This window comes from Carcharodon carcharias, chromosome 14 (genome assembly GCF_017639515.1).
Source record: "Carcharodon carcharias isolate sCarCar2 chromosome 14, sCarCar2.pri, whole genome shotgun sequence".
Classification (NCBI taxonomy): domain Eukaryota; kingdom Metazoa; phylum Chordata; class Chondrichthyes; order Lamniformes; family Lamnidae; genus Carcharodon; species Carcharodon carcharias.
Window position 1 is genome coordinate 121836754 of NC_054480.1, and position 21373 is coordinate 121858126.

A 21373-nucleotide genomic window follows, 5' to 3' on the forward strand; every position below is an offset into this window, starting at 1 on the left:
GAGGTTCAGGAACAGAGGGACCTCAGTGTGTACATACATAAGTCATTGAAGATGGCAGGGTGTGATGAGACAGCAGTTAATAAAGCATGTAGTATCTTAGGCCTTATTAATGGGGGCATTGAGTACAAGAGTAAGGAGGTCATGTTGAACTTGTTTAAGACACTAGTTATGCCTCATCTGGTGTACTGCGTCCAGTTCTGGGTGACATACTTGAGGGAGGATGTGAAGGCATTGGAGGGAGTACAGAGGAGATTCACAAGAATGATTCCCAGGATGAAGAACTGTAGCTATTAGGATAGGTTGGAGTGGTTGGGACCGTTTTCCTTGGAGAAAAGAAGGCTGAGAGAAGACTTGATATAGGTATTCAAGATGCTGAGGGGTCCTGAGAAATTGTTCCCACTCAAGAGAACATCAAGAACTAGAGGGCACAGAATCAAAATAATTGGCAAAAGGAATAAATGTGATGTGAGGAAAAATGTTTTCACTCAGAGGGTGGTTGGAGTCTGGAATGAACTTCCTGAAAGGTGGTGGAGGTAGGTTCGATCAAGGTATTCAAAAGGGAATTGGGATTGCTACAAGAAAAGAAAGAATGTGTAAGGTTATGGAGATAAAACAGGGGAGTGGAACTAGGTGGAATGCTCTTTCAGAAAGCCATTGCAGGCTCAATGGGCTGAATGGCCTCCTTCTGCACTGTAAAGATGCTGTGATACAATGGGGATAATCAGTAGACCCAGTGACAATGGGGATAACTATTGGACACTGGTCATTGCTGATCACTACTGGACACAATAACTGGCAGAGTATTATCCCATAGTGACCCACTCAAATGAATGAATGACTGCTCTCATATGATTTTATATCTGACGATATTGAGCTTCCACATTTGAACTCACTGTCAAAGTAACTAGTGTCATCCTCAGACTCCAGCTGAGGGATAAACTCCGCTTTCTGACGCAATAATCCATTCCAGTCCAGCTGCATGAAGAAATTATGTTGTTTCACCTCGAGAGCCCCACCTGTACAGAAAACAGAAATAATATGGCAGATTGAGGGGTAAATCACTCCCCCTGCAGTCCCATTGCCTCTGTCCCATCCCCCGCCCAGTCCCATCCCCCACCCAGTCCCATTCCCCAACCAGTCCCATCCCCCTGGACACAGTGTTTCAGGAGACAGTCACACACCTTAGATTAATTACATCAAATTTGGACCATGGTCAGGGACAGGAGGGTTGGCTGCGAATGAGGCAGGTATAGGGATCCAAAATTTAGCTTTGGAGGAGCCTCAGCTGGTGCCCTTGTCCAATAGGTCCAAAGTTCTTACTCCCGGTGTGGACGAAGGCACAAACTGTAGAGAGGATGAGTGAACTGACCTCAGCACCGTGGTATAGAGCACCATTCAAGTGGGGGGAGAAAAGAGAAATGTAGTAGTAACAGGAGATGGCATAGCTAGGGGAATAGATACTGTTCTCTGCAGCAAAGACAGAGAGTCCCGAAGGCAATGTTGCCTATCTGGTGCCAAGGTTAAGGACATCTCTTCTGGGCTGGAGAGGAACTTGGAGTAAGAGGGGAAGGACCCAGTTGTTGTGGTCCACGTAGGTACCAACAACAAAGGTAGGACTAGGACAGAGGTTCTGCTGAGGGACTACGAGCAACTCAGGGCTAAATTAAGAAGCAGAACCACAAAGATGATAATCTCTAGCTTACTACCTGAGGCACGTGCAATTTGGCGTAGGGTAAATAAGATTAGAGAGGTAAATGCATGGCTCAAAGATTGGTGTGGGAGAAATGGGTTCTGATTCATTTGGCACTGGCACCAGTACTGGGGAAGAGCTGTTCCTTTGGGATGAGCTTCATTTGAATCATGCTGGGACCAGTGTCCTGGCGAATCATATAACTAGGGTTGTATATAGGACTTTAAACTAATTAGTGGGGGGGAGGGTTCAATTGAAGGGAAGTTTAAAAAAAAAATCCAAAAAAAGACAAGAGAACAGAAGTGCAGAGGAGTGAAGAGGTGACGATAATCAAAGTGTGACAGGAGGGGCAGGAAACATAAGCAGAAGAGTGCAGCAGAAATTAGAACCAGAATGAGTTAACAATGTTAAAAAGTCAAAGCTTAAGGCTCTTTATCTGAATGCATGCAGCATTTGTAACAAGATAGATGAGTTGACGCCATAAATAGAAATAAATGGATACGACTTGATAACTATTACAGAGATGTGGTTTCAAGGTGACCAAGACTGGGAACACAATATTCAAGGGTTATCAACGATCCAGAAAAATAGGCAAAAAGGAGGTGGGGTAGCTTTGTTAATAAAGGAAGGTATCAGTGCAATTGTGAGTAGTGATATGGTTGCAAGAGATTGTGATGGAGAATTGGTTTGGGTGGAACTAAGGAATAGCAAGGGGAAGGAGTCACAGGTAGGAGTTGTCTATAGACCCCCAAACTGTAGGACAAAGTATAAATCTGGAAATAATGGAAGCATGTAAGAAGGGCGATACAATTGTTTTGGGTGATTTTAATCTGCATATTGACTGGACAGATCAGATTGGCAGGGGTAACATGGAAGATGAATTTTTAGAGTGCAGCAGGGATTGTTTCTTAGAGAGATATGTTGCAGAACCTACCCGGGAACAGGCTATTTTTGATCTAGTAATGTGTAATGAGGTGGGATTAATAAGAGATATTGTAGTTAAGGATCCTCTAGGATCCTCAACATGGTAGAATTTCAAATCCGGTTTGAGGGCGAGCAATTCAGGTCTCAAACTAGTGTCCTCAACTTAAATAAGGGCAATTACAGAGGTATGAAGAAAGAGTTGTCTGAAGCGGGCTGGGAAAATAGGCTAAGGGGAAGGTCAGTGGATGAGCAGTGACCGACATTTAAGCAGATATTTCACAACGCTCAGCAAAAATTTAATTCAGTCAAAAAGAAGGACTCAATGAGAAGGATGAACCACCCGTGGTTAACAAAATGGTCAAGGAGAGTCTCCAATCAAAAATTAAGACATACAAAGTGGTATAAACTAGTGGGAGGCCAGAGGATTGGGAATTTTTTAGGAACCAACATTGGATGACTGAAAAGCTAATAACGAGGGAGAAAATTGATCATGAAAGTAAATTGGCAAGAAATATAAACACAAACAGCAAGAGTTTCTACAGGTATATTAAAAGAGAGTGGCTAAAGTGAGCGTGAGACTCTTAGAGGATGCAACTGGAGAATTGATAATGGGGAACAGGGAAATGGCAGATAATTTAAACCAATATTTTGCATCAGTCTTCACAGCGGAGGACACTATAAATATCCCAAAGATATCAGATAAGCAAGGAGCTAATGGGAGGAAAAATCTTGGAACAGACTCTATCACGAGGGACAAAGTATTTGAGAAACTAATAGAACTAAAGGCAGACAAGTCACCAGGGCCTGATGGCCTGCATCCAAGTGTTTTAAAGGTAGTAGCTGCAGAGATAGTGGAGGCATTGGTTGAAATATTCCAGAACTCACTGGATTCTAGGAGGGTCCCAGCAGATTGGAAAACCGCTAATGTGACGCCCCTGTTCAAGAAGGGAGGGATACAAAAAGCAGGAAACTATAGGCCAGTCAGCCTAACATCGGTCGTTGAGAAAATGCTAGAGTCCATTATTAAGGGAGAAATAGGACATTTAGAAAAGCTAAACACAATCAGAGTCAACATGGTTTTGTCAAAGGGAATTCATGTTTGACAAATTTGCTAGAGTTCTTTGAGGATATAACAAGCAGGGTTGATAAAGGGGAACCAGTAGTTGCAGTGTATTGGATTTCTAGAAACCATTCGATAAGGTGCCACATAAAAGGTTATTGCATATGGTATTGGGGGTAATATATTAGCAAGACAGAGAGTCGAGATTAATGGGTCTTTTTCAGATTGAAAAGACATAACCAGTGGAGTGTCACAAGCATCAGTCCTCAGGCCTCAATTATTTACCATCTATATTAATGACTTGGAGGAGGGGACAGAATGTAATGTATCTAAATTTGCTGACGATGCAAAAATAGGTGGGTGGGCATGTTGCGATGAGGACATAAGAAATTTGCAAGGGGATCTAGATAGGTTGAGTGGGTAAAAACTTGGCACGTGGAATTTAATGTAGGAAAGTGTGAGGTCATCATTTTGGAGGGAAAATCAAGAGGCAGACTGTTATTTAAATGGAGAGAGACTTCAGACTTCAAAAGGTGCAGCACAGAGGGATCTGGGTGTTTTTCTGCATGAAACACAAAAAGTTAACATGCAGGTGCAGCAAGTAATTACGAAGACAAATAGAATTTTGGCCTGTATTGCCAGGGGGTTGGAGTTTAAAAATAGGGAAGTCTTGTTACAACTGTACAGGGTGTTGGCGAGGCCGCAACTGGAGTACAGTGTATAGTTTTGGTCCCTGTATTTAAGAAAGGATATACTGGCATTGGAGGCAGTTCAAAAGAGATTCACTAGGGTAATTATATTAGGTGATTTCAACTTTCCCAATATTAATTGGGATAGACATAGTGTTAAGGGCTTGGATGGAGTGGATTTCTTGAAATGTGTCGAACTTTTTAGGGCAATAGGTAGTGGAGAATGTTTTAGGTCAATATGTAGAGGGTCCAACGAGGGATGGCACAGTGCTGGACCTAATTCTGGGGAATGAAGCCGGACAAGTGGCTGAGGTGGTGGTAGGTAAGCATTTTAGTGATAGTGACCACAACATGGTACAGTTTAAGTTTGTTATGGACAAAGAAATAGACAAGTTGCAAAAAAATGTTTTGGATTGGGGGAAAGTGGGTTTTAGTAAAATAAGGCAGGATCTAGCCAAGGTAGACTGGGAACAGCTACTTGTGGGGAAATCTACAGAGGAGCAGTGGGGGGCATTCAAAAAGGAAATGGGGAGGGTACAGGCTCAGCATGTTCCCTCTAGGGTGATAGGAAGCAGTAACAAGCCCAGAGAACCATGGATGACCAGGGATATTCAGGTTACAATGAGAAGGAAAAGAAAGGCTTTTAGCAGGTACAAGGGAAGCAAATCAGCAGAGGCATTAGTGGAGTACAAAAAGTGCAGGGGAGCTTAAGGAAGTGATTAGGAGAGCAAAGAGGGGATATGAGAAAGCTCTGGCTGGTAAAAGTAGAGAAAATCCCAAGATATTCTATAAGTATATCAATGGGAAGAGAATAATCAGGGAAAGAGTAGGGCCCATAAGGGACCAAGGGGGAAATCTATGGGTGGAGCCAGAGGACGTCGCTAGAGTGTTGAATGAATACTTCACATCTGTCTTCACCCAAGAGAATGAGGATGAAGGTATGGAACTCAGGGAGTGAGACTACGAGGTTCTTAAGCAAATTGATATAGGGAGTAACAAGGTATTGGAGGTGTTGGCAGGCTTAAAAGTGGACAAATCTCCAGGTCTGGATGATTTGTGTCCCTGACTGCTGAGGGAGGCAAGGGAGGAGATCACAGGGGCTCTGACCCAAATTTTTAATTCCTCTCTAGCCACGGGGGAGGTGCCAGAGGACTGGAGAACAGCTAATGTGGTTACGCTATTTAAGAAGGGTTGTAGAGATAAGCCAGGGAACTACAGGCCAGAGAGTCTCATGTCAGTGGTAGGGAAAATATTGGAGAAAATTCTGAAGGAGAGAATCTATCTCCACTTGGAGAGGCAAGGTTTGATCAGGGATAGTCAGCATGGCTTTGTAGAGGGAGGTCATGCCTAACAAATTTGATTGAATTTTTTAAGGAGATGACCAGGTGTGTAGATGAGGGTAGTGCAGTTGATGTAGTTTATATGGATTTCAGCAAAGCCTTTGACAAGGTCTCACATGGGAGACTTATAAAGAAGGCAAAGGCACATGGGATACAGGGTAATTTGATAAGGTGGATTCAAAATTGGCTTAGTAGTAGGAGACAGAGGGTGATGACAGAAGGATGCTTTAGTGACTGGAAGCCTGTGTCCAGTGGAGTACCAGAGGGATCTGTGCTGGGTCCCCTAAGATTATATAATTGACATGGATGACTATGTGGGGGGGTAGAATTAGTAAGTTTGCGGATGACATAAAGATTGGCCGGGTGGTTAACAGTGAGGTTGAGTGTCTTGGGCTACAGAAAATTATAGACGGGATGGTCAAATGGGCAGATAAGTGGCAGATGGAATTTAACCCTGAAAAGTGTGAGGTGATACTTTGGAAAGAGTAATTTGACAAGGAAGTATTCAATGAACGGCATGACACTAGGAAGTTCTGAGGAACAAAGGGACCTTGGCGTGTGTATCCATAGATCTCTGAAGGCAGAGGGGCATGTTAATGGGTTGGTGAAAAAGGCACATGGGACACTTGCCTTTATCAATCGAGGCATAGATTACAAAAGTGGTGAGGTCATGTTGGAGTTGTATAGAATCTTGATGAGGCCACAGCTGGAGTACTCTGTGCAGTTCTGGTCGCCACATTATAGGAAGGATGTGATTGCACTGGAGGGGGTGCAGAGGAGATTCGCTAGGATGTTGCCTGGAATGAAACATTTAAGTTATGAAGAGAGGTTGGATAGACTTGGGTGTTTTTCGTTGGAGCAGAGAAGACTGAGGGGCGACCTGATCGAGGTGTACAAGATTATGAGGGGCATGGACAAGGTGGATAGGCAACAGCTGCTCCCCTTAGTTGAAGGGTTAGTCACGAAGGGACATAAGTTCAAGGTGAGGGGCAGGAAGTTTAGGGGGGATGTGAGGAAAAGCTTTTTTACCCAGACGGTGGTGACGGTCTGGAATGCGCTGCCTGGGAGGGTGGTGGAGGCGAGTTGTCTCACATTCTTTAAAAAGTACCTGGATGAGCACTTGGCACGTCATAACATTCAAGGCTATGGGCCAAGTGCTGGTAAATGGGATTAGATAGGTAGATCAGGTGTTTCTCATGTGTCAATGGGCTGAAGGGCCTCTTCTGCACTGTGAGATTCTGTGACTAGCGGATTCCTGGGATGAAGAGGTTGACTTATCAAGAACAGCTAAACAGGTTAGGCCTGTATTCATTACAAAAACAGAATTACCTGGAAAAACTCAGCAGGTCTGGCAGCATCGGCGGAGAAGAAAAGAATTGACGTTTCGAGTCCTCATGACCCTGCGAGTTTAGAAGAATGAGGGGTGATCTGACTGAAACGTACAAGATTCTGAGGGGGCTGGATAGGGTAGATTTCAAGAAGATATTTTCTCTTGTGGGGGAATCTCGAACTAGGGGACATCGTTGCAGAATAAGGAGACACTCATTTAAACCTGACATGTGAAGGAATTTCTTCTCTCAGAGGGTAGTGACTGTCTGGAATTCTCTACCTCAGAGAGTTGTGGAGGCTAAATCACTGAAAATACTTAAAGAGGTGGTAGATAGATTTTTAAAATATCAGGGAGTTGAGGGCTATGTAGAGCTGGCACGAAAGAGGAGTTGAGGCCTGGGGCAGATCAGCCGTGATCTTATTGAATGGCGGGGCAGGCGTGAGGGGCAGAATGGCCTACTCCTGCTCCTATTTCTTATGTTCTTATTACGTTCAGTCCCATTCCCCCAACCAGTCCCATCCCCCTCTGTTCCATCACCTACCCAGTCCCAAACCCCAATTTGGCCCATCCCCCACCCAGTCCCCACCTACTCTGTCCCATCACCCAGATAGTCTCATCCTTCATCTGGTCCAAATCCCCTCCATCCCATCCCCTCAGCCCAGCCCCACCCCCTCCCCACCCAGTACCAACCCACTCTGTCCCATCACCCAGATAGTCCAATCCTTCATCTGGTCCAAATCCCCTCCATCCCATCATTAATCAGTCCCAAACCCCATCCAGTACCAACCCCCTCTGTGTCCCATCACCCACCCAGTCCCAATCCCTCCATCCCATCACCCACCCAGCCTATCCCCCCAACTGTCCTAAACCCCAACCCATCCCCGACACAATCTCATTCCTCACCTAATCCTCACCCACTCTGTCCCATCACCCACATAGTTCCATTCTCCATCTATTCCCAAGACCCTCTGTCCCAACACCATTCCAGTCCCCTCCCCAACTCAGTCCCAACCCCCTCCCTCCCATCCCCCACCCAGTCCCAACCCCCTCCTTCCCATCACCCACCCAGTCCAAAACCACAACCCAGCCCACCCCCCACACAGTCTCATTCCTCACCCAGTCCCCACCCACTCCTTCCCATCACCCACCAAGTCCCAATGTCCACCCAGCCCATGCTATCCTCCAAGTTTAGAAATCACTAAAAGCTAGTAGACAGGTACAAAAATAATAAAAAGAATAATAAAATGTTGGCCTTTAAGACCTCAAGACGGTTGGCATGCAAAGGTGTAGAGGTTATGTCAAGATCTCTGTTCAGCTCTCACCTGGAGTAACTCAGTTCAGGAAAGGCGTACTGGCTTTGGAGAGGGGGCGAATCTTGGATCTGTGGAAGGCTTCCAGCCTCCAAGCCCTTGCCATCTAGTGAGCAGGGAGTGGAACTACAATCTCTGATTACTCTGTGGGCATTTAAAGGGGGAGCCAGATGCAGGAGGAATTCACATTTGGGCAAATCACCAACATTTGTGTAATGGTCGAAGGGCAGGGAAAAGTCACTCAAGGGTCACAAGGAGGGATTGAGGGACAGACAAGGGACAATCTAGAGTTAGAGTCCTTGAGTCTCTTGTCACAAACTCTTGGCATCTTCAGAAATTGACAAACGATTTGAGCTGCTCTTAAACACGGAATTATGAATTCTTACCAGTCCCCAGGCGATCACGTGGATTCTGTCTCAACAGCCTGCTGATGAGGTCCTGAGTTTCGAGGGGGAGAATCTCCTCTCCTTCTGGCCAGATGATCTCATCTGCAACACACCAACAATTGGATATTATTTCTTTTCTCCTGGTTATGCCTCATGCTCAAGTTATCTTAGTCAGGAACCAATCGACTCACATTGGCCACCATTACTAAGCTGTTCAGGCCACAATGCTCACATTCAACATTTAGAGCATTCCTGAGTTCAAAGTCTACTTGATCACAGACCTCAAGCTTCAAAGTGCAATATTCTTGTTAAATTTAATTACAGTTGTCTTTTGAAAGATTTGTTGAAACAAAACAAGACTGCTTTCTAACTCAAAAAGCCAAAGATGAAACTAAGGGTAATCTCCAGATCACACCTCCAGTGGGAGAACCCCTGAAAACATATAAACTTTCAATTTGCTGCAAAAACAACAGTTAATTCAGATACAAAAAGGGCTAAGTTTAATAAAATGTCAAATGATTGTACAAAATATCCAGCAAAATAAAGACGAGTACCCTGAACAGTCCTAGTCATACATGTTTGTCTTCTGACAGCCCCTTGTGTGGCTAGAATGGCTGCAAAAGCTGCTCCATCAAGGAAAGTGATGAGGCTCAAAAAAGAGCATTTGAAATGAAAGGGCTCAGAAGGATATTATGTGCATCATGGATGGCCAAGCAGACAAACAAATGGATGTTCGAGAAAGCTGGTTTAAGAGGAACTTGCTTGAGGCAGTGATTTTTTAAAAATTCACTCACAGGATGTGGGTGTACTGGCCAGGCCAGCATTTATTGCCCATCCCTAATTGCCCTTGAGAAGGTGGTGGTGAGTGGCTTGGAGGGGAACTTCTAGGTGGTGGTGTTCCCATGCATCTGCTGCCCTTGTCCTTCCAGACTGCAGAGGTCGTGGGTTTGGAAGGTGTTGTCGAAGGAGCCTTGGTGAGTTCCTGCAGTGCATTTTGTAGATGGTGATGGTTAGATTTTCCCTTGTTGCAGATGGTCATTGCCTGACACTTGTGTGGCGTGAATGTTACTTGCCACTTGTCAGCCCAAGCCTGGACATTGCCCAGGTCTTGCTGCATTTGGACATGGACTGCTTAAGTATCAGAGAAGTCATGAATGGTGCTGAACATTGTGCAATCATCAGTGAAAATCCGCACTTCTGACCTTATGATGGAAGGAAGGTCATTGATGAAGCAGCTGATGATGGTTGGGCCGAGGACACTACCCTGAGGAACTACTGCAATGATGCCCTGGAGCTGAGATGACTGACCTCTAACAACCACAACCATCTTTCTTTGTGCTAGGTATGACTCCAACCAGTGAAAAGTTTTCCTTGATTCCCATTGATTCCAGTTTTGCTAGGGCTCCTTGATGCCACACTCAGTCAAATGTGGCCTTGATGTCAAGGGCAGTCACTCTCACCTCACCTCGGGAGTTCAGCTCTTTTCTCCATGTTTGAACAAAGGCTGTAATGAAAGTCAGGAGCTGAGTGACCCTGGAGGAACCCAAACTGAATGTCAGTGAGGAGGTTATTACTAAGCAAGTGCAGCTTGATAGCACTGTTGATGACCCCTTCCATTACTTTACTGATGATGGAGAGTAGACTGATGGGATGGTAATTAGTCAGCATGGATTTGTCCTGCTTTTTGTGTACAAGACATACCTGGGCAATTTTCCACATTGCCTGGATGATGCCAGTGTTGTAGTTGCACTGGAACAGCTTGGCTAGGGGTGCAGCAAGTTCTGGAGCACAAGTTGTTGGTATTATTGCCGGAATATTGTCAGGGCCCATAGCCTTTGCAGTATCCAGTGCCTACAGCTGTTTCTTAATATCACATGGAGCAAATTGAATTGGCTGAAGACTGGCATCTGTGATGCTGGGTATCTTTGGGGAAGGCCAAGATGGATCAACTCAGCACTTCTGGCTCAAGATTGTTGCAAATGCTTGAGTTTTATCTTTTGCACTGATGTGCTGGACTCCCCCATCATTGAGGATGAGGATATTTGTAGAGCCACCTCCTCCAGTGAGTTGTTCAATTGTCCACCACCATTCACAGCTGGAAATGGCAGGACTCCAGAACTCAGATCTGATCCATTGGTTGTGGGATCGCTTAACTCTGTCTATCACTTGCTGCTTATGCTCTTTGGCACAAAGTAGTCCTGTATTATAGCTTCACCAGGTTGACACCTCATTTTTTGGTATGCCTGGTGCTGCTCCTGGCATGCCCTCCTGCATTGAACCAGGGTTGATCCCCTGGCTTGATGGTAATGGTAAAGTGGGGGATATGCTGGCCATGAGGTTACATATTGTGTTCGAGTACAATTCCCTTCTGCTGATGGTCCACAGCGCCTCATGGGTGCCCCGTCTTGAGATGCTAGATCTGTTCGAAATCTATCCCATTTAGCGCGGTGGTAATGCCCCACCACACAATGGATGGTATCCTCAATGTGAAGATGGGACAAGACCACAAGGACTGTGCAGTGGTCACTCCTACCAATACTGTCATCGACAGATGCACCTGCAGCAGGCAGGTTGGTAAGGATGAGGTCAAGTATGTTTTTCCCTCTCATTGGTTCCCTCACCACCTGTTGCAGACCCAGTCTAGCAGCTATGTCCTTTAGGACTCGGCCAGCTCGGTCAGTAATTGTGCTACCGAGCCACTCTTGGTGATGGACGTTGAAGTCCCCCACCCAGAGTACATTCTGCACCCTTGCCATCTTCGATGCTTCCTCCAAGTGATGTTCAACATGGAGGAGCACTGATTCATTAGCTGAGGGAGGGCAGTATGTGGTAATCAGCAGGAGGTTTCCTTGCCCATGTTTGACTTGATGCCATGAGACTCATGGGGTCCAGAGTTGATGTTGAGGACTCCCAGGGCAACTCCCTCCTGACTGTATACCACTGTGCTGCCACCTCTGCTGTGTCTGTCCTGCCGGTAGGACAGCGCATACCCAGGGATCCAGGGATGATAGTGGTGGTGTCTGGGACATTGTCCGTAAGGTATGATTCTGTGAGGATGACTATGTCAGGTTGTTACTTGACTAGTCTGTGGCATAGTTCTCCCAATTTTGGCACAAGCCCCCAGATGTTATTAAGGATGACTTTATAGGTTCAACAGGGCTGAGTTTGCCATTATCGCTTTCGGTGCCTAGGTGGATGCCGGGTGTTCGGTCCAGTTTAATTCCTTATAGACTTTTTAGCTGCTTGTTACAACTGAGTGGCTTGCTAGGTCATTTCAGAGGGCATTTAAGAGTCAACCACATTGCTGTGGGTCTGGAGTCACATGTAGGCCAGACCAGATAAGGATGGCAGATTTCCTTCCCTAAAGGACATTAGTGAAATCAAGGAAGCTCACACATTTTGGACACATGGTCTAAAGGGACGGGAGTGTTTGGAAGAAGAGGTAATACAAGGTAAACACCTGGAAAACGTGCATAAGGAAGACCTGTGATGGCCTGGATGGATAATATCAGAACATAGACTGGTCTCTCTATGGAACAGGCTGTGAGAGAATAGGAATTAGTGGAGAAAGATTGTTCATCATGCAGCCCACCCTTAGAATGTGGATAGATGAAGGACAAGACAAGAAATCCTGAACAGTTAAAGAAAACCAAGGCTGCTATTAGATCATCTAAAAGTTTAATGGAGAAGTAGATGATGAACACGTTAAGATATGGAGGAGGAGGAATTTCTGAAATACGTTCAAGAGAATTTCCTTAACCTCAGCCTAAGGAGGCATTGGTGGATCTGGTGCTGGGGAATGAGGTGGGCCAAGTGGATGATCTATATTAATGACTTGGATCAAGAGACAGAGTGCATTATAGCCAGGTTTGCTGACAGTACAAAGATAGGTAGGAAAGCAAGCTGTGAGGAGGATATAATGAGTCTGCAAAGGGATAGACATAGGTTCAGCAAATGGGCAAAAATTTGGCAGTCAGAGTATAATGCAGGAAAATGTGAGGTTGCCTACTTTGGCAGGAAGACCAGAAAAGTAGAATATTATTTAAATGGAGTGAGACTGTAGAATACTGAGATACAGGGAGATCTGGGTGTCCTTGCCCATGAATCACAAAAAGTTAGCATGAAGATACAGCAAGTAATTAAGAAGACCTTTATTACAGGGTGGATGGCATATAAAAGTGGGGAAATCTTGCTACAATTGCACAAAGAGTACTTTGTACAGTATTGGTCTCCTTACATAAGGAGGAATATACTTGCATTGTATTGCATGAAAGAAATAGTTCAGAGCAGGTTCACTATGTTGATTCCTGGATTGCCTTTTGAGGAAAGGTTGAGCAGGTTGGGCCTATACTCATTAGAGTTTAGAAGAATGGGAAGTAATCTTATTGAACACATAAGATTCAGAGGAGGCTTAACAGGGTGGGTGCTGAGAGGATGTTTCCCCTCATGGGGGAATCTAGAACTAGGGGGCACCGTTAAAAATAAGGGGTCTCCCATTTAAGATGGAGATGAGGAGGAATTTCTTCTCTCAAAGGATCATTAGTCTTTGGAATTCTCTTCCCCAGAGAGCAGTGGGGGCTGGGTCACTGAATATATTCAAGGCTGAGTTAGACAGATGCTTGATCTATCACAGAACCGACGGTTATTGGGGATAGGCAGAAAAGTGGTGTTAAGAGCACAGTCAGATAAGCCATGATCTTATTGAATGGCAGAACAGGCTCAAAGGGCCAAATGACCTGCTCCTACTTACATTTCTTATGATGTTATCATCTTATGATCTTATGACCAAGGGGAGAATTTTATGTTCCGCAGGCAGGCGCGCACCAGAACCGAACAAGCTTAAAATCACACAAGATGACATCGGGAGAGCGTCCCGACATGGTCATGCACTTGTGTGATGTTTCACTCGGCGCGTGCACACAGCAGTTGGAAGACTGCCTGCCAACAATTAAGTGGGCAACTAAGCTCGTTAACAGCACAATTATAAGTGATTTTTCGTGGCCTGACCAACCTTATGGTTGGCGGATGGACCAATCGGCCAGGCAGCCTTTACATTTTTGACGAAACCTCATCCAAGGGCGGGATGAAATCTCCATTAGGATAAGATATATCTGGGGACAGCACTTTTATGAGGTATGCTTTCAGGTACTTGATTGTGCTGCATGGACATTTTTTGCAGCATTTTTGTGCTTTATTTTATTATTTGGAGGTTTGCAGCTCCTTGAGGCAGTTATCTGCCTTCAGGGAGCTCAGTGGAAGTGCTCACCAGCACCCGCAGTGTCGTCGGCGCCCATCCTCTTCCTGCCCCCTAGGGCAGTGCTGAGCATTTCTCAGGAAGTGTTTCACGCTGGTTGACCATCAATTGGCCAGCCAGTGTGAAATTGTGATTGGGGACCGATTGTGGTCAGTGGCCCGTTTCCCATCACTCCCAGGCCCGCCAATCACATGGGTGCGCGAGTGCAAAATTCAGGCCCAAGTGTCTGTGAGGGTACACCTGGGTAAGAGTGATCATATCATAACATTTAAATTAATAATGAAGAAGAGTAAGGAACAATCTAAAGCAGAAATTCTAAATTGGAAGAGGGGCTAATTTCAGTGTAATGAGATGGGATCTTATCAAGGTAAAATGGAACCAAAGACTGACAGGAAAAAATGTAATGGAACAACAGGTGATCTTTAAGGAGGAGATGTTTCAGGTACAGGCGAGGTACATTCCACAGGAAAGATAAGGGGACCAAAGCCAGGGCTGTCCTCAGGTGACGAGGGAGATGGAGAATATGATCAAACAGTAAACAGAGGGTGTGTGATGCATGCCAAGGGAATTCTTCAAGTGATTCTTCAATTCTTCAACATTCTGGGGATTACCATTGACCAGAAACTGAACTGGACTAGCTATATAAATGCTGTAGCAGCAACAGCAGGTCAGAGATTAGGAATTCTCCAGCGAGCAACTCACCTCCTGACTCCATCTACAAGGCACAAGTCAGAAGTGTGATGGAATACTCTCCACTTGCCTGGATGAGTGCAGCTCCACCAACATTCAAGAAGCTTGACACCATCCAGGACAAAGCAGCCTGCTTGATTGGTACCCCATCCACAAACATTCACTCCCTCCACCATCGACAAGTAGTGGCAGCAGTGTGTATCATCTACAAGGGTGCACTGCTGAAATTCATCAAGGCTCCTTAGACAGATACTTCCAAACCCACGACCACTACCATCTAGAAGGACAAGGGCAGTAAATACATGGGAACACCACCACCTGGAAGTTCCCCTCCAAGTCACTCACCATCCTGACTTGGAAATAAATCGCCGTTCCTTCACTGTCACTGGGTCAAAATCCTGGAACTCTCTCCCTAACAGCACTGTGGGTGTACCTACACCACATGTACTGCAGCAGTTCAGGAAGGCAGCTCACCACCACCTTCTCAAGGGCGATTAGGAATGGACAATAAAAGCTGGCCTAGCCAGTGATGCCCACATCCTATCAATGAATAAAAAGAGAACCAGGCCAAATACAAAAAATTGAGAGAGGAAGTGAAAAGGAAAATAAGACTGATAAAAAGAGAATATGAGAATAGAGTGCCAATTAATATATGCTTCAGAACTTGCTGCATCCCTAGCCAAGCTGTTCCAGTACAGCTACAACGCTGGCATCTACTCGGCTGTGTGGAAAATTGCCCAGGTATATCCTGTACACGAAAAGCAGGACAAATCCAACTCAGCCAATTATTGCCCCAACAGTCTACTCTCGATCATCAGTAAAGTAATGGAAGGGGTCATAAATAGTGCTATCAAATTGCATTTGCTTGGCAACAACCTGCTCACTGATGCCCAGTTTGGGTTCGCCTGGGCCACTCAGATCCTGACCTCATTACAGCCTTGGTTCAACCACGGACAAAACAGCTTAACTCCAGAGGTGAGGTGAGAGTGACTGCCCTTGACATTAAGGCAGCATATGACAGAGTGTGGTATTAAGGAGCACAAGCAAAACTGGTGCCAATGGGAATCGGGGGGGAAAGCTCTCCACTGGTTAGGATCATACCTAGCACAAAGGAAGATGGTTGTGGTTGTTTGAAGTCAGTCATCTCAGCTCCAGGACATCACTGCACGAGTTCCTCAGGGTAGCTTCCTCAGCCCAACCTTCTTCAGCTGCTTTATCAATGACCTTCCTTCCATCATAAGGTCAGAAGTAGGGATGTTCACTGATGATTGCACAATGTTCAGCACCATTCACGACTCCTCAGATGCTGAAGCAGTCCACGTCCAAATGCAGCAAGACCGGGACAATATCCAGACTCGGGCTGACAAGTGGCAAGTAACATTAATGCCAGGCAATGACCATATCCAACAAGAAAGAATCTAACCATCACTCCTTGACATTCAATGGCATTACCATTGCTGAATCCCCCACTATCAACATCCTGTGGGTTACCATTGACCAGAAACTGAACTGGACCAGCCATACAAATACTGTGGCTACAAGAGCAGGTCAGAAGTTAGGAATCCTGTGATGAGTAACTCACCTCCTGACTCCCCAAAGCCTGTCCACTATCTACAAGGCACAAGTCAGGAGTATGACAGAATATTCCCTATTTGCCTAGACCAATGTAGCTCCCACAACACTCAAGAAGCTTGACACTGTCCAGGACAAAGCAGCTTGCTTGATTGGCACCACATCCACAAACATTCACTCCCTCCACCACTGTTGCACAGTAGCAGCAGTGTGTAGCATCTGCAAGATGCGCTGCAGCAACTCGCCAAGGCTCCTTCGACAGTACCTTCCAAACCCATGACCCCTACCATCTAGAAGGACAAGGGCTGCAGATACATGGTAACACCACCACTTGGAAATTCCCTTCCAAGCCATTCACCATCCTGACTTGGAAATATATCGCCGTTCCGTCACTGTTGCTGGACCAAAATCCTGAAACTCCCTCCTAACAGCACTGTGTACCGTTAATACATGGGCTTGAATTTTTCGGATGGTGGGGTCTCACTTCTGGCCATCCAAAGACCCAGCGGGGAACACATCCACCCCAACTGCAAGTGCCCCAGGTCTCGAATGTAATTAGCTGTGAATAAATATTTTTAAGAGAAACTTAATATAGACTATATCCAAGACAGGCAGAAAGTAAGAGAAACCTCATCCAGCCAGAAGATAACACAACTAAAGGGCAACAAGCCAATCCAAGCTGCAGTTCAAGAAAGCAGCTCCCCAGCACCTTCTCAAGGTCAGTTAAGGAAGGGGAATAAATTCTGGCCTGGCCAGCGAAACTCACATCCAATGAACAATTTTTTTAAAAACACTGACTCACCCCACCCAATGTCTCCCTCTCTCTCCTACTTCCCCCTACACTTCCCCCACCATTCCACTGCCCACTCCCCCACTCCCTCTCTGATTCCCCTTCCCCTCCCCCCCAACTCCACACTCTCACCTCAGCTCCCATTGCCCTTCTCCCACCACTGGTATAGTTGTGCAAAGATGGGTGGCAGGTCTGATTATTGGACAGAATATAAAGAACAGCAAAGAATGACAAAAAGATTAATAAGGAGGGAAAAACTAGAGTATGAGAGGAAGCTAGATAGAAATATAAAGACGGATAGTAAGAGTTTCTACAGATACTTAAAAAAGTGTGAAAAAAGTGAGCATTGGTCGTATGGGAAGTGAGTCTGGGAAATTAATAGTGGAAAATAAGGAGATGGCAGACTAATTGAACTGGTATTTTGCATCGGTCTTCACTATAGAGGATACAAGTAATATCCCAGAAATAGCTGTAAATCAGGAAATGGAAGTGAGGGAGGAATTTAGGAAAATTACACAATCACCAGAGAAGTGGTACTGAGCAAATTGTTGGAGCTGCAGGCTGACAAATCCCTGGGTCTTAATGGATTTCATCCTAGGGTCTTAAAAGAAGTGGCTAGTGAGATAGATGATGCATTGGTTATAATTTTCCAAAATTCCATAGATTCGGGGAAATTTCCATTTGATTGGAAAATAGCAAAATGTAACTCCTTTACTATGGGCCGTTAGCCTATCATCTGTCGTAGGGAAAATGTTGGAAGCTATTATTAAAGATGTCATAAACAGGGCACCTAAAAAAATTAAAGGTAATCAGGCAGAGTCAGCATGGTTTTGTGAAAGGGAAATCATGTTTAACCAATTTATTGGAGTTTTTTGAAGGCATGTGCATGTGATAAAGGGAACTTGATGGATGTGCTGTACTTAGATTTCCAGAAGGCATTTGATAAGATGCCACATCAAAGGTTATTGCGGAGACTTAAAGCTCATGGTGTAGGGGTAACATATTGGCATGGATAGAAGATTGGCTAGCTAACAGGGAACAGAGGGTAGTCATAACTGGGTCTTTTTTTGGTTTGTGGGCTGTAACAAGTGGTGTGCCATAGGGATCAGTGCTGGCATCTCAACTTTTTACAATTTATTTAAATAACTTGGATGAAGGTACTGAAGGAATGGTGGCTAAATTTGTTGATGACACAAAAATAGGTAGGAAAGTAAGTTGTGAAGAGAATGTAAGGAATCTACAAAGTGACATAGATAGGTTAAGTGAGTGGACAAAGATCTGTCAAATGGAGTATAATGTGGGCAAATATGAAATTGTCCATTTTGGCAAGAAGAATAGAAAAGCATATTATCTAAACGGTGAGGGATTGCAGAGCTCTGAGATGCACAGGGATCTGGGTGCAAAAGGCTAGAAGCAGGTATGGCAAGTAATTAGGAAAGCTAATGGAAAGTTATCATTTACTTTGAGGGGAATTGAATATAAAAGTAGGGTGATTATACTTCAGTTTTACAGGACACTGGTGAGACCACATCTGGAGTAATATGTATAGTATTGGTCTCCTAATTTAAAGAAGAATGTAAATGTATTAGAAGCAGTTCAGTGAAAGTTTACTGGACTAAGACCAGGAATGATCTTATGAGGAAAGGTTGGACAGGTTAGACTTGTATCCACTGGAGTTTAGAAGAGTAAGAGGCAACTTGACTGAAACCTTTAAGATCTGAAGGGTCTTGACAGGGTGGATGTGGAGAGGATGTTTCCTCTTGTGGGAGAATCTAGAACTAAGGGTCACGATTTAAAAATAAGGGATCGCTCATTTAAAATAGACCTGAGGTGAAACTTTTTCTCTCTTCCTCAAAAGGCAGTGGAAACAGAATCTTTGAATATTTTTAAGGCAGAGATAGATAGATGCTTGATAAACAAGGAGATGAAAGGTTACTGGGAGTAGGTGGGAATGTGGAGTTGAGGTTACAATCAGATCAGCCATGATCTTATTGAATGGCAGAGCAATTTTGAGGGGCCGAGTAGCCTACTTCTGCTCCTAACTCGTATGTTTTTTTTATTCATTCATGAGATACCTTCCATCACTTTACTGATGATGGAGAATAGACTGATGAGGCAGTAATTGTCTGGGTTAGATTTGTCCTGCTTTTTGTGTACAGGACATACCTGGGCACATTTATGTAAATCGTAAAAAGTTGAGGCCCCAGTACAGACCCCTATGGGACTCCACTCGTCACATCCTGCCAATCAGAAAAAGACCCGTTTATGCTTACTCTCTGCTTTCTGCCAGCCAGCCAATCTTCTTTGTATGTTAATATGTTACCCACTACACCATGCACTTTTATTTTCCCTAATGATCTTTGATGTGGCACCTTATCAAATGCCTTCTGGAAATGCAAGTACAATATGTCTACAGGCTTCCCTTTATCCTCTGCGCATGTTACTCCTTCAAAAAACTCTAAAAAATTGGTTAAACATGATTTTCCTTTCACAAAACCATGCTGACTCTTCCTAAGTGCCTTGAGCTCTTCCAAGTGCCTAGCTATAACCTCCTTAGTGATTGATTCTAATAACTTCTCCATGACAGACGTCAAGCTAACTAGCCTATAGTTTCCTGTTTTCTGCCTCCCTCCCTTGGTTATATTTGCTACTTTCCAATCTGATGGAACCTTTCCAGAATCTAGAGAATTTTGGAAAATCAACACCAATGCAACAACTACCTCATTAGCCACCTCTTTTAAGACCCTAGGATGTAATCCATCGGGAGCCGGAGACTTGCCAGCCTGCAGCTCCATCAGTTTGCTCAATACCGTTTCCCTGATGGTTTCAATTTTGCCAAGTTCCTTCCTCCCGTTTACCTCCTGATTTGCAGCAATTACTGGAATGCTTTTTGTATCCTCTATAGTGAAGACAGAAGCAAAATGTTTGTTCATCTCTTCCGCCATTCCCTTATTATCTACTATTAACTCCCCACTGTCACTCTCTAGAGGACCAACACTCACCTTACTTACTCTTTTCCTTTTTAAATACCTGTAGAAATTCTTGCTATCCGTTTTTACATTTCTAGCTAGCTTCCTCTCATACTCTAATTTCTTTCCCTGATTAACCTTTTAGCCATTCTCTTCCATTCTTTATATTCTGTCCAATATACCTTCTAAACCCATGACCACTACCACCTAGAAGGACAAGGGCAACAGATAGATGGGAACACCACCACCTGGAAGTTCCCCTCCAAGCCGCTCACCATCCTGACTTGGAAATATATCGCTGTTCCTTTGCTGTCGCTGGGTCAAAAACCTGGAACTCCCTTCCTAACAGCGCTGTGGGTGTGCCTACACCACTTGGACTGCAACGGTTCAAGGCAGCTCACCACCACCTTCTCAAGGGCAACTTGGGGTGGACAATAAATGCTGGCCCAGCCAGCAAAGCCCACATCCTGTGAATGAATCATCTGTCCTGCCGCTCATCCTTGCAGAGTTGGATACTTTTTCCTTAAGTTTGATGCTTTCCTTAACATCTTTAGTTAACCACGGATGGTGTGTCCTCCCCTTAGAATTTTACTTTATAGTAGGAATGTACTTATTCTGAATGCTCTGAAGTATCCCCTTAAATGTCTGCCATTGATTCTCTATTGTTCTATCCTCTAGCCTAGCTTCCCAGTTCACTTCAGCTAGCTCAACTTTCATCCCAACATAGTTGCCTTTATTTAGATTTAAGATTCCAGTCTTAGACCCACTCATCTCCCTTTCAAGGTGGATGTAAAATTCAATAATATTGTGGTCACTGTTACCTAGTGGTGCCTTTACTCTGAAGTCATTAATTAGTTCTTTCAAATTACACAATACCAAGTCTAATATAACCTGCACTCTGGTTGGTTCCAGAACATGCTGCCCTAAGAAACTATTTCGAAACCATTCTAGGAACTCATCCAGGCTACTATCGCGACATGATTTTTCCAGTTTATGTGTAGATTAAAATCACCCTTGATTATTGCCGTCCCTTTATCACAAACACACAATATTTTCTCTTGAATACTTTGTCCTACAATGTGGCTGTTAGGGGGCGTGTGGATCACCCCCAATAATGACGTTTTTCCCCTGCTATTCCTCACCTCCACGCAAACCGATTTTACATCCTGCTCTCCTGAACCAAGGTTATCTCTAACTATTGCACCAATGCCCTATTTGATTAACAGTCCTACCTCTCCACCTTTACCTAGCTTCCTATTCTTCTTGAATGTCATGTACACTTAAATATTGAGGGCCCATACTTTGTCAGCCATGCCTCCGTAATTGCTATCATTTCATTTTTATTTACTTCAATGTGGGCCATCAATTC

The 21373-nt window shown here is 44.6% G+C and overlaps 1 protein-coding gene across 1 annotated transcript in view; it reads right to left on the reverse strand.

Moving 5' to 3' along the window:
- mast3b (microtubule associated serine/threonine kinase 3b) overlaps positions 1 to 21373 on the reverse strand; it is a 224362-nt gene that overhangs the window by 114439 nt on the left and 88550 nt on the right. The window contains exons 16-17 of the mRNA XM_041204551.1: positions 8730 to 8831; positions 894 to 1016 (exon numbers count right to left, since the gene is read on the reverse strand). Coding sequence (XP_041060485.1) covers positions 894 to 1016; positions 8730 to 8831 — 225 coding nt within the window. The remainder of the gene's footprint in view (positions 1 to 893; positions 1017 to 8729; positions 8832 to 21373) is intronic.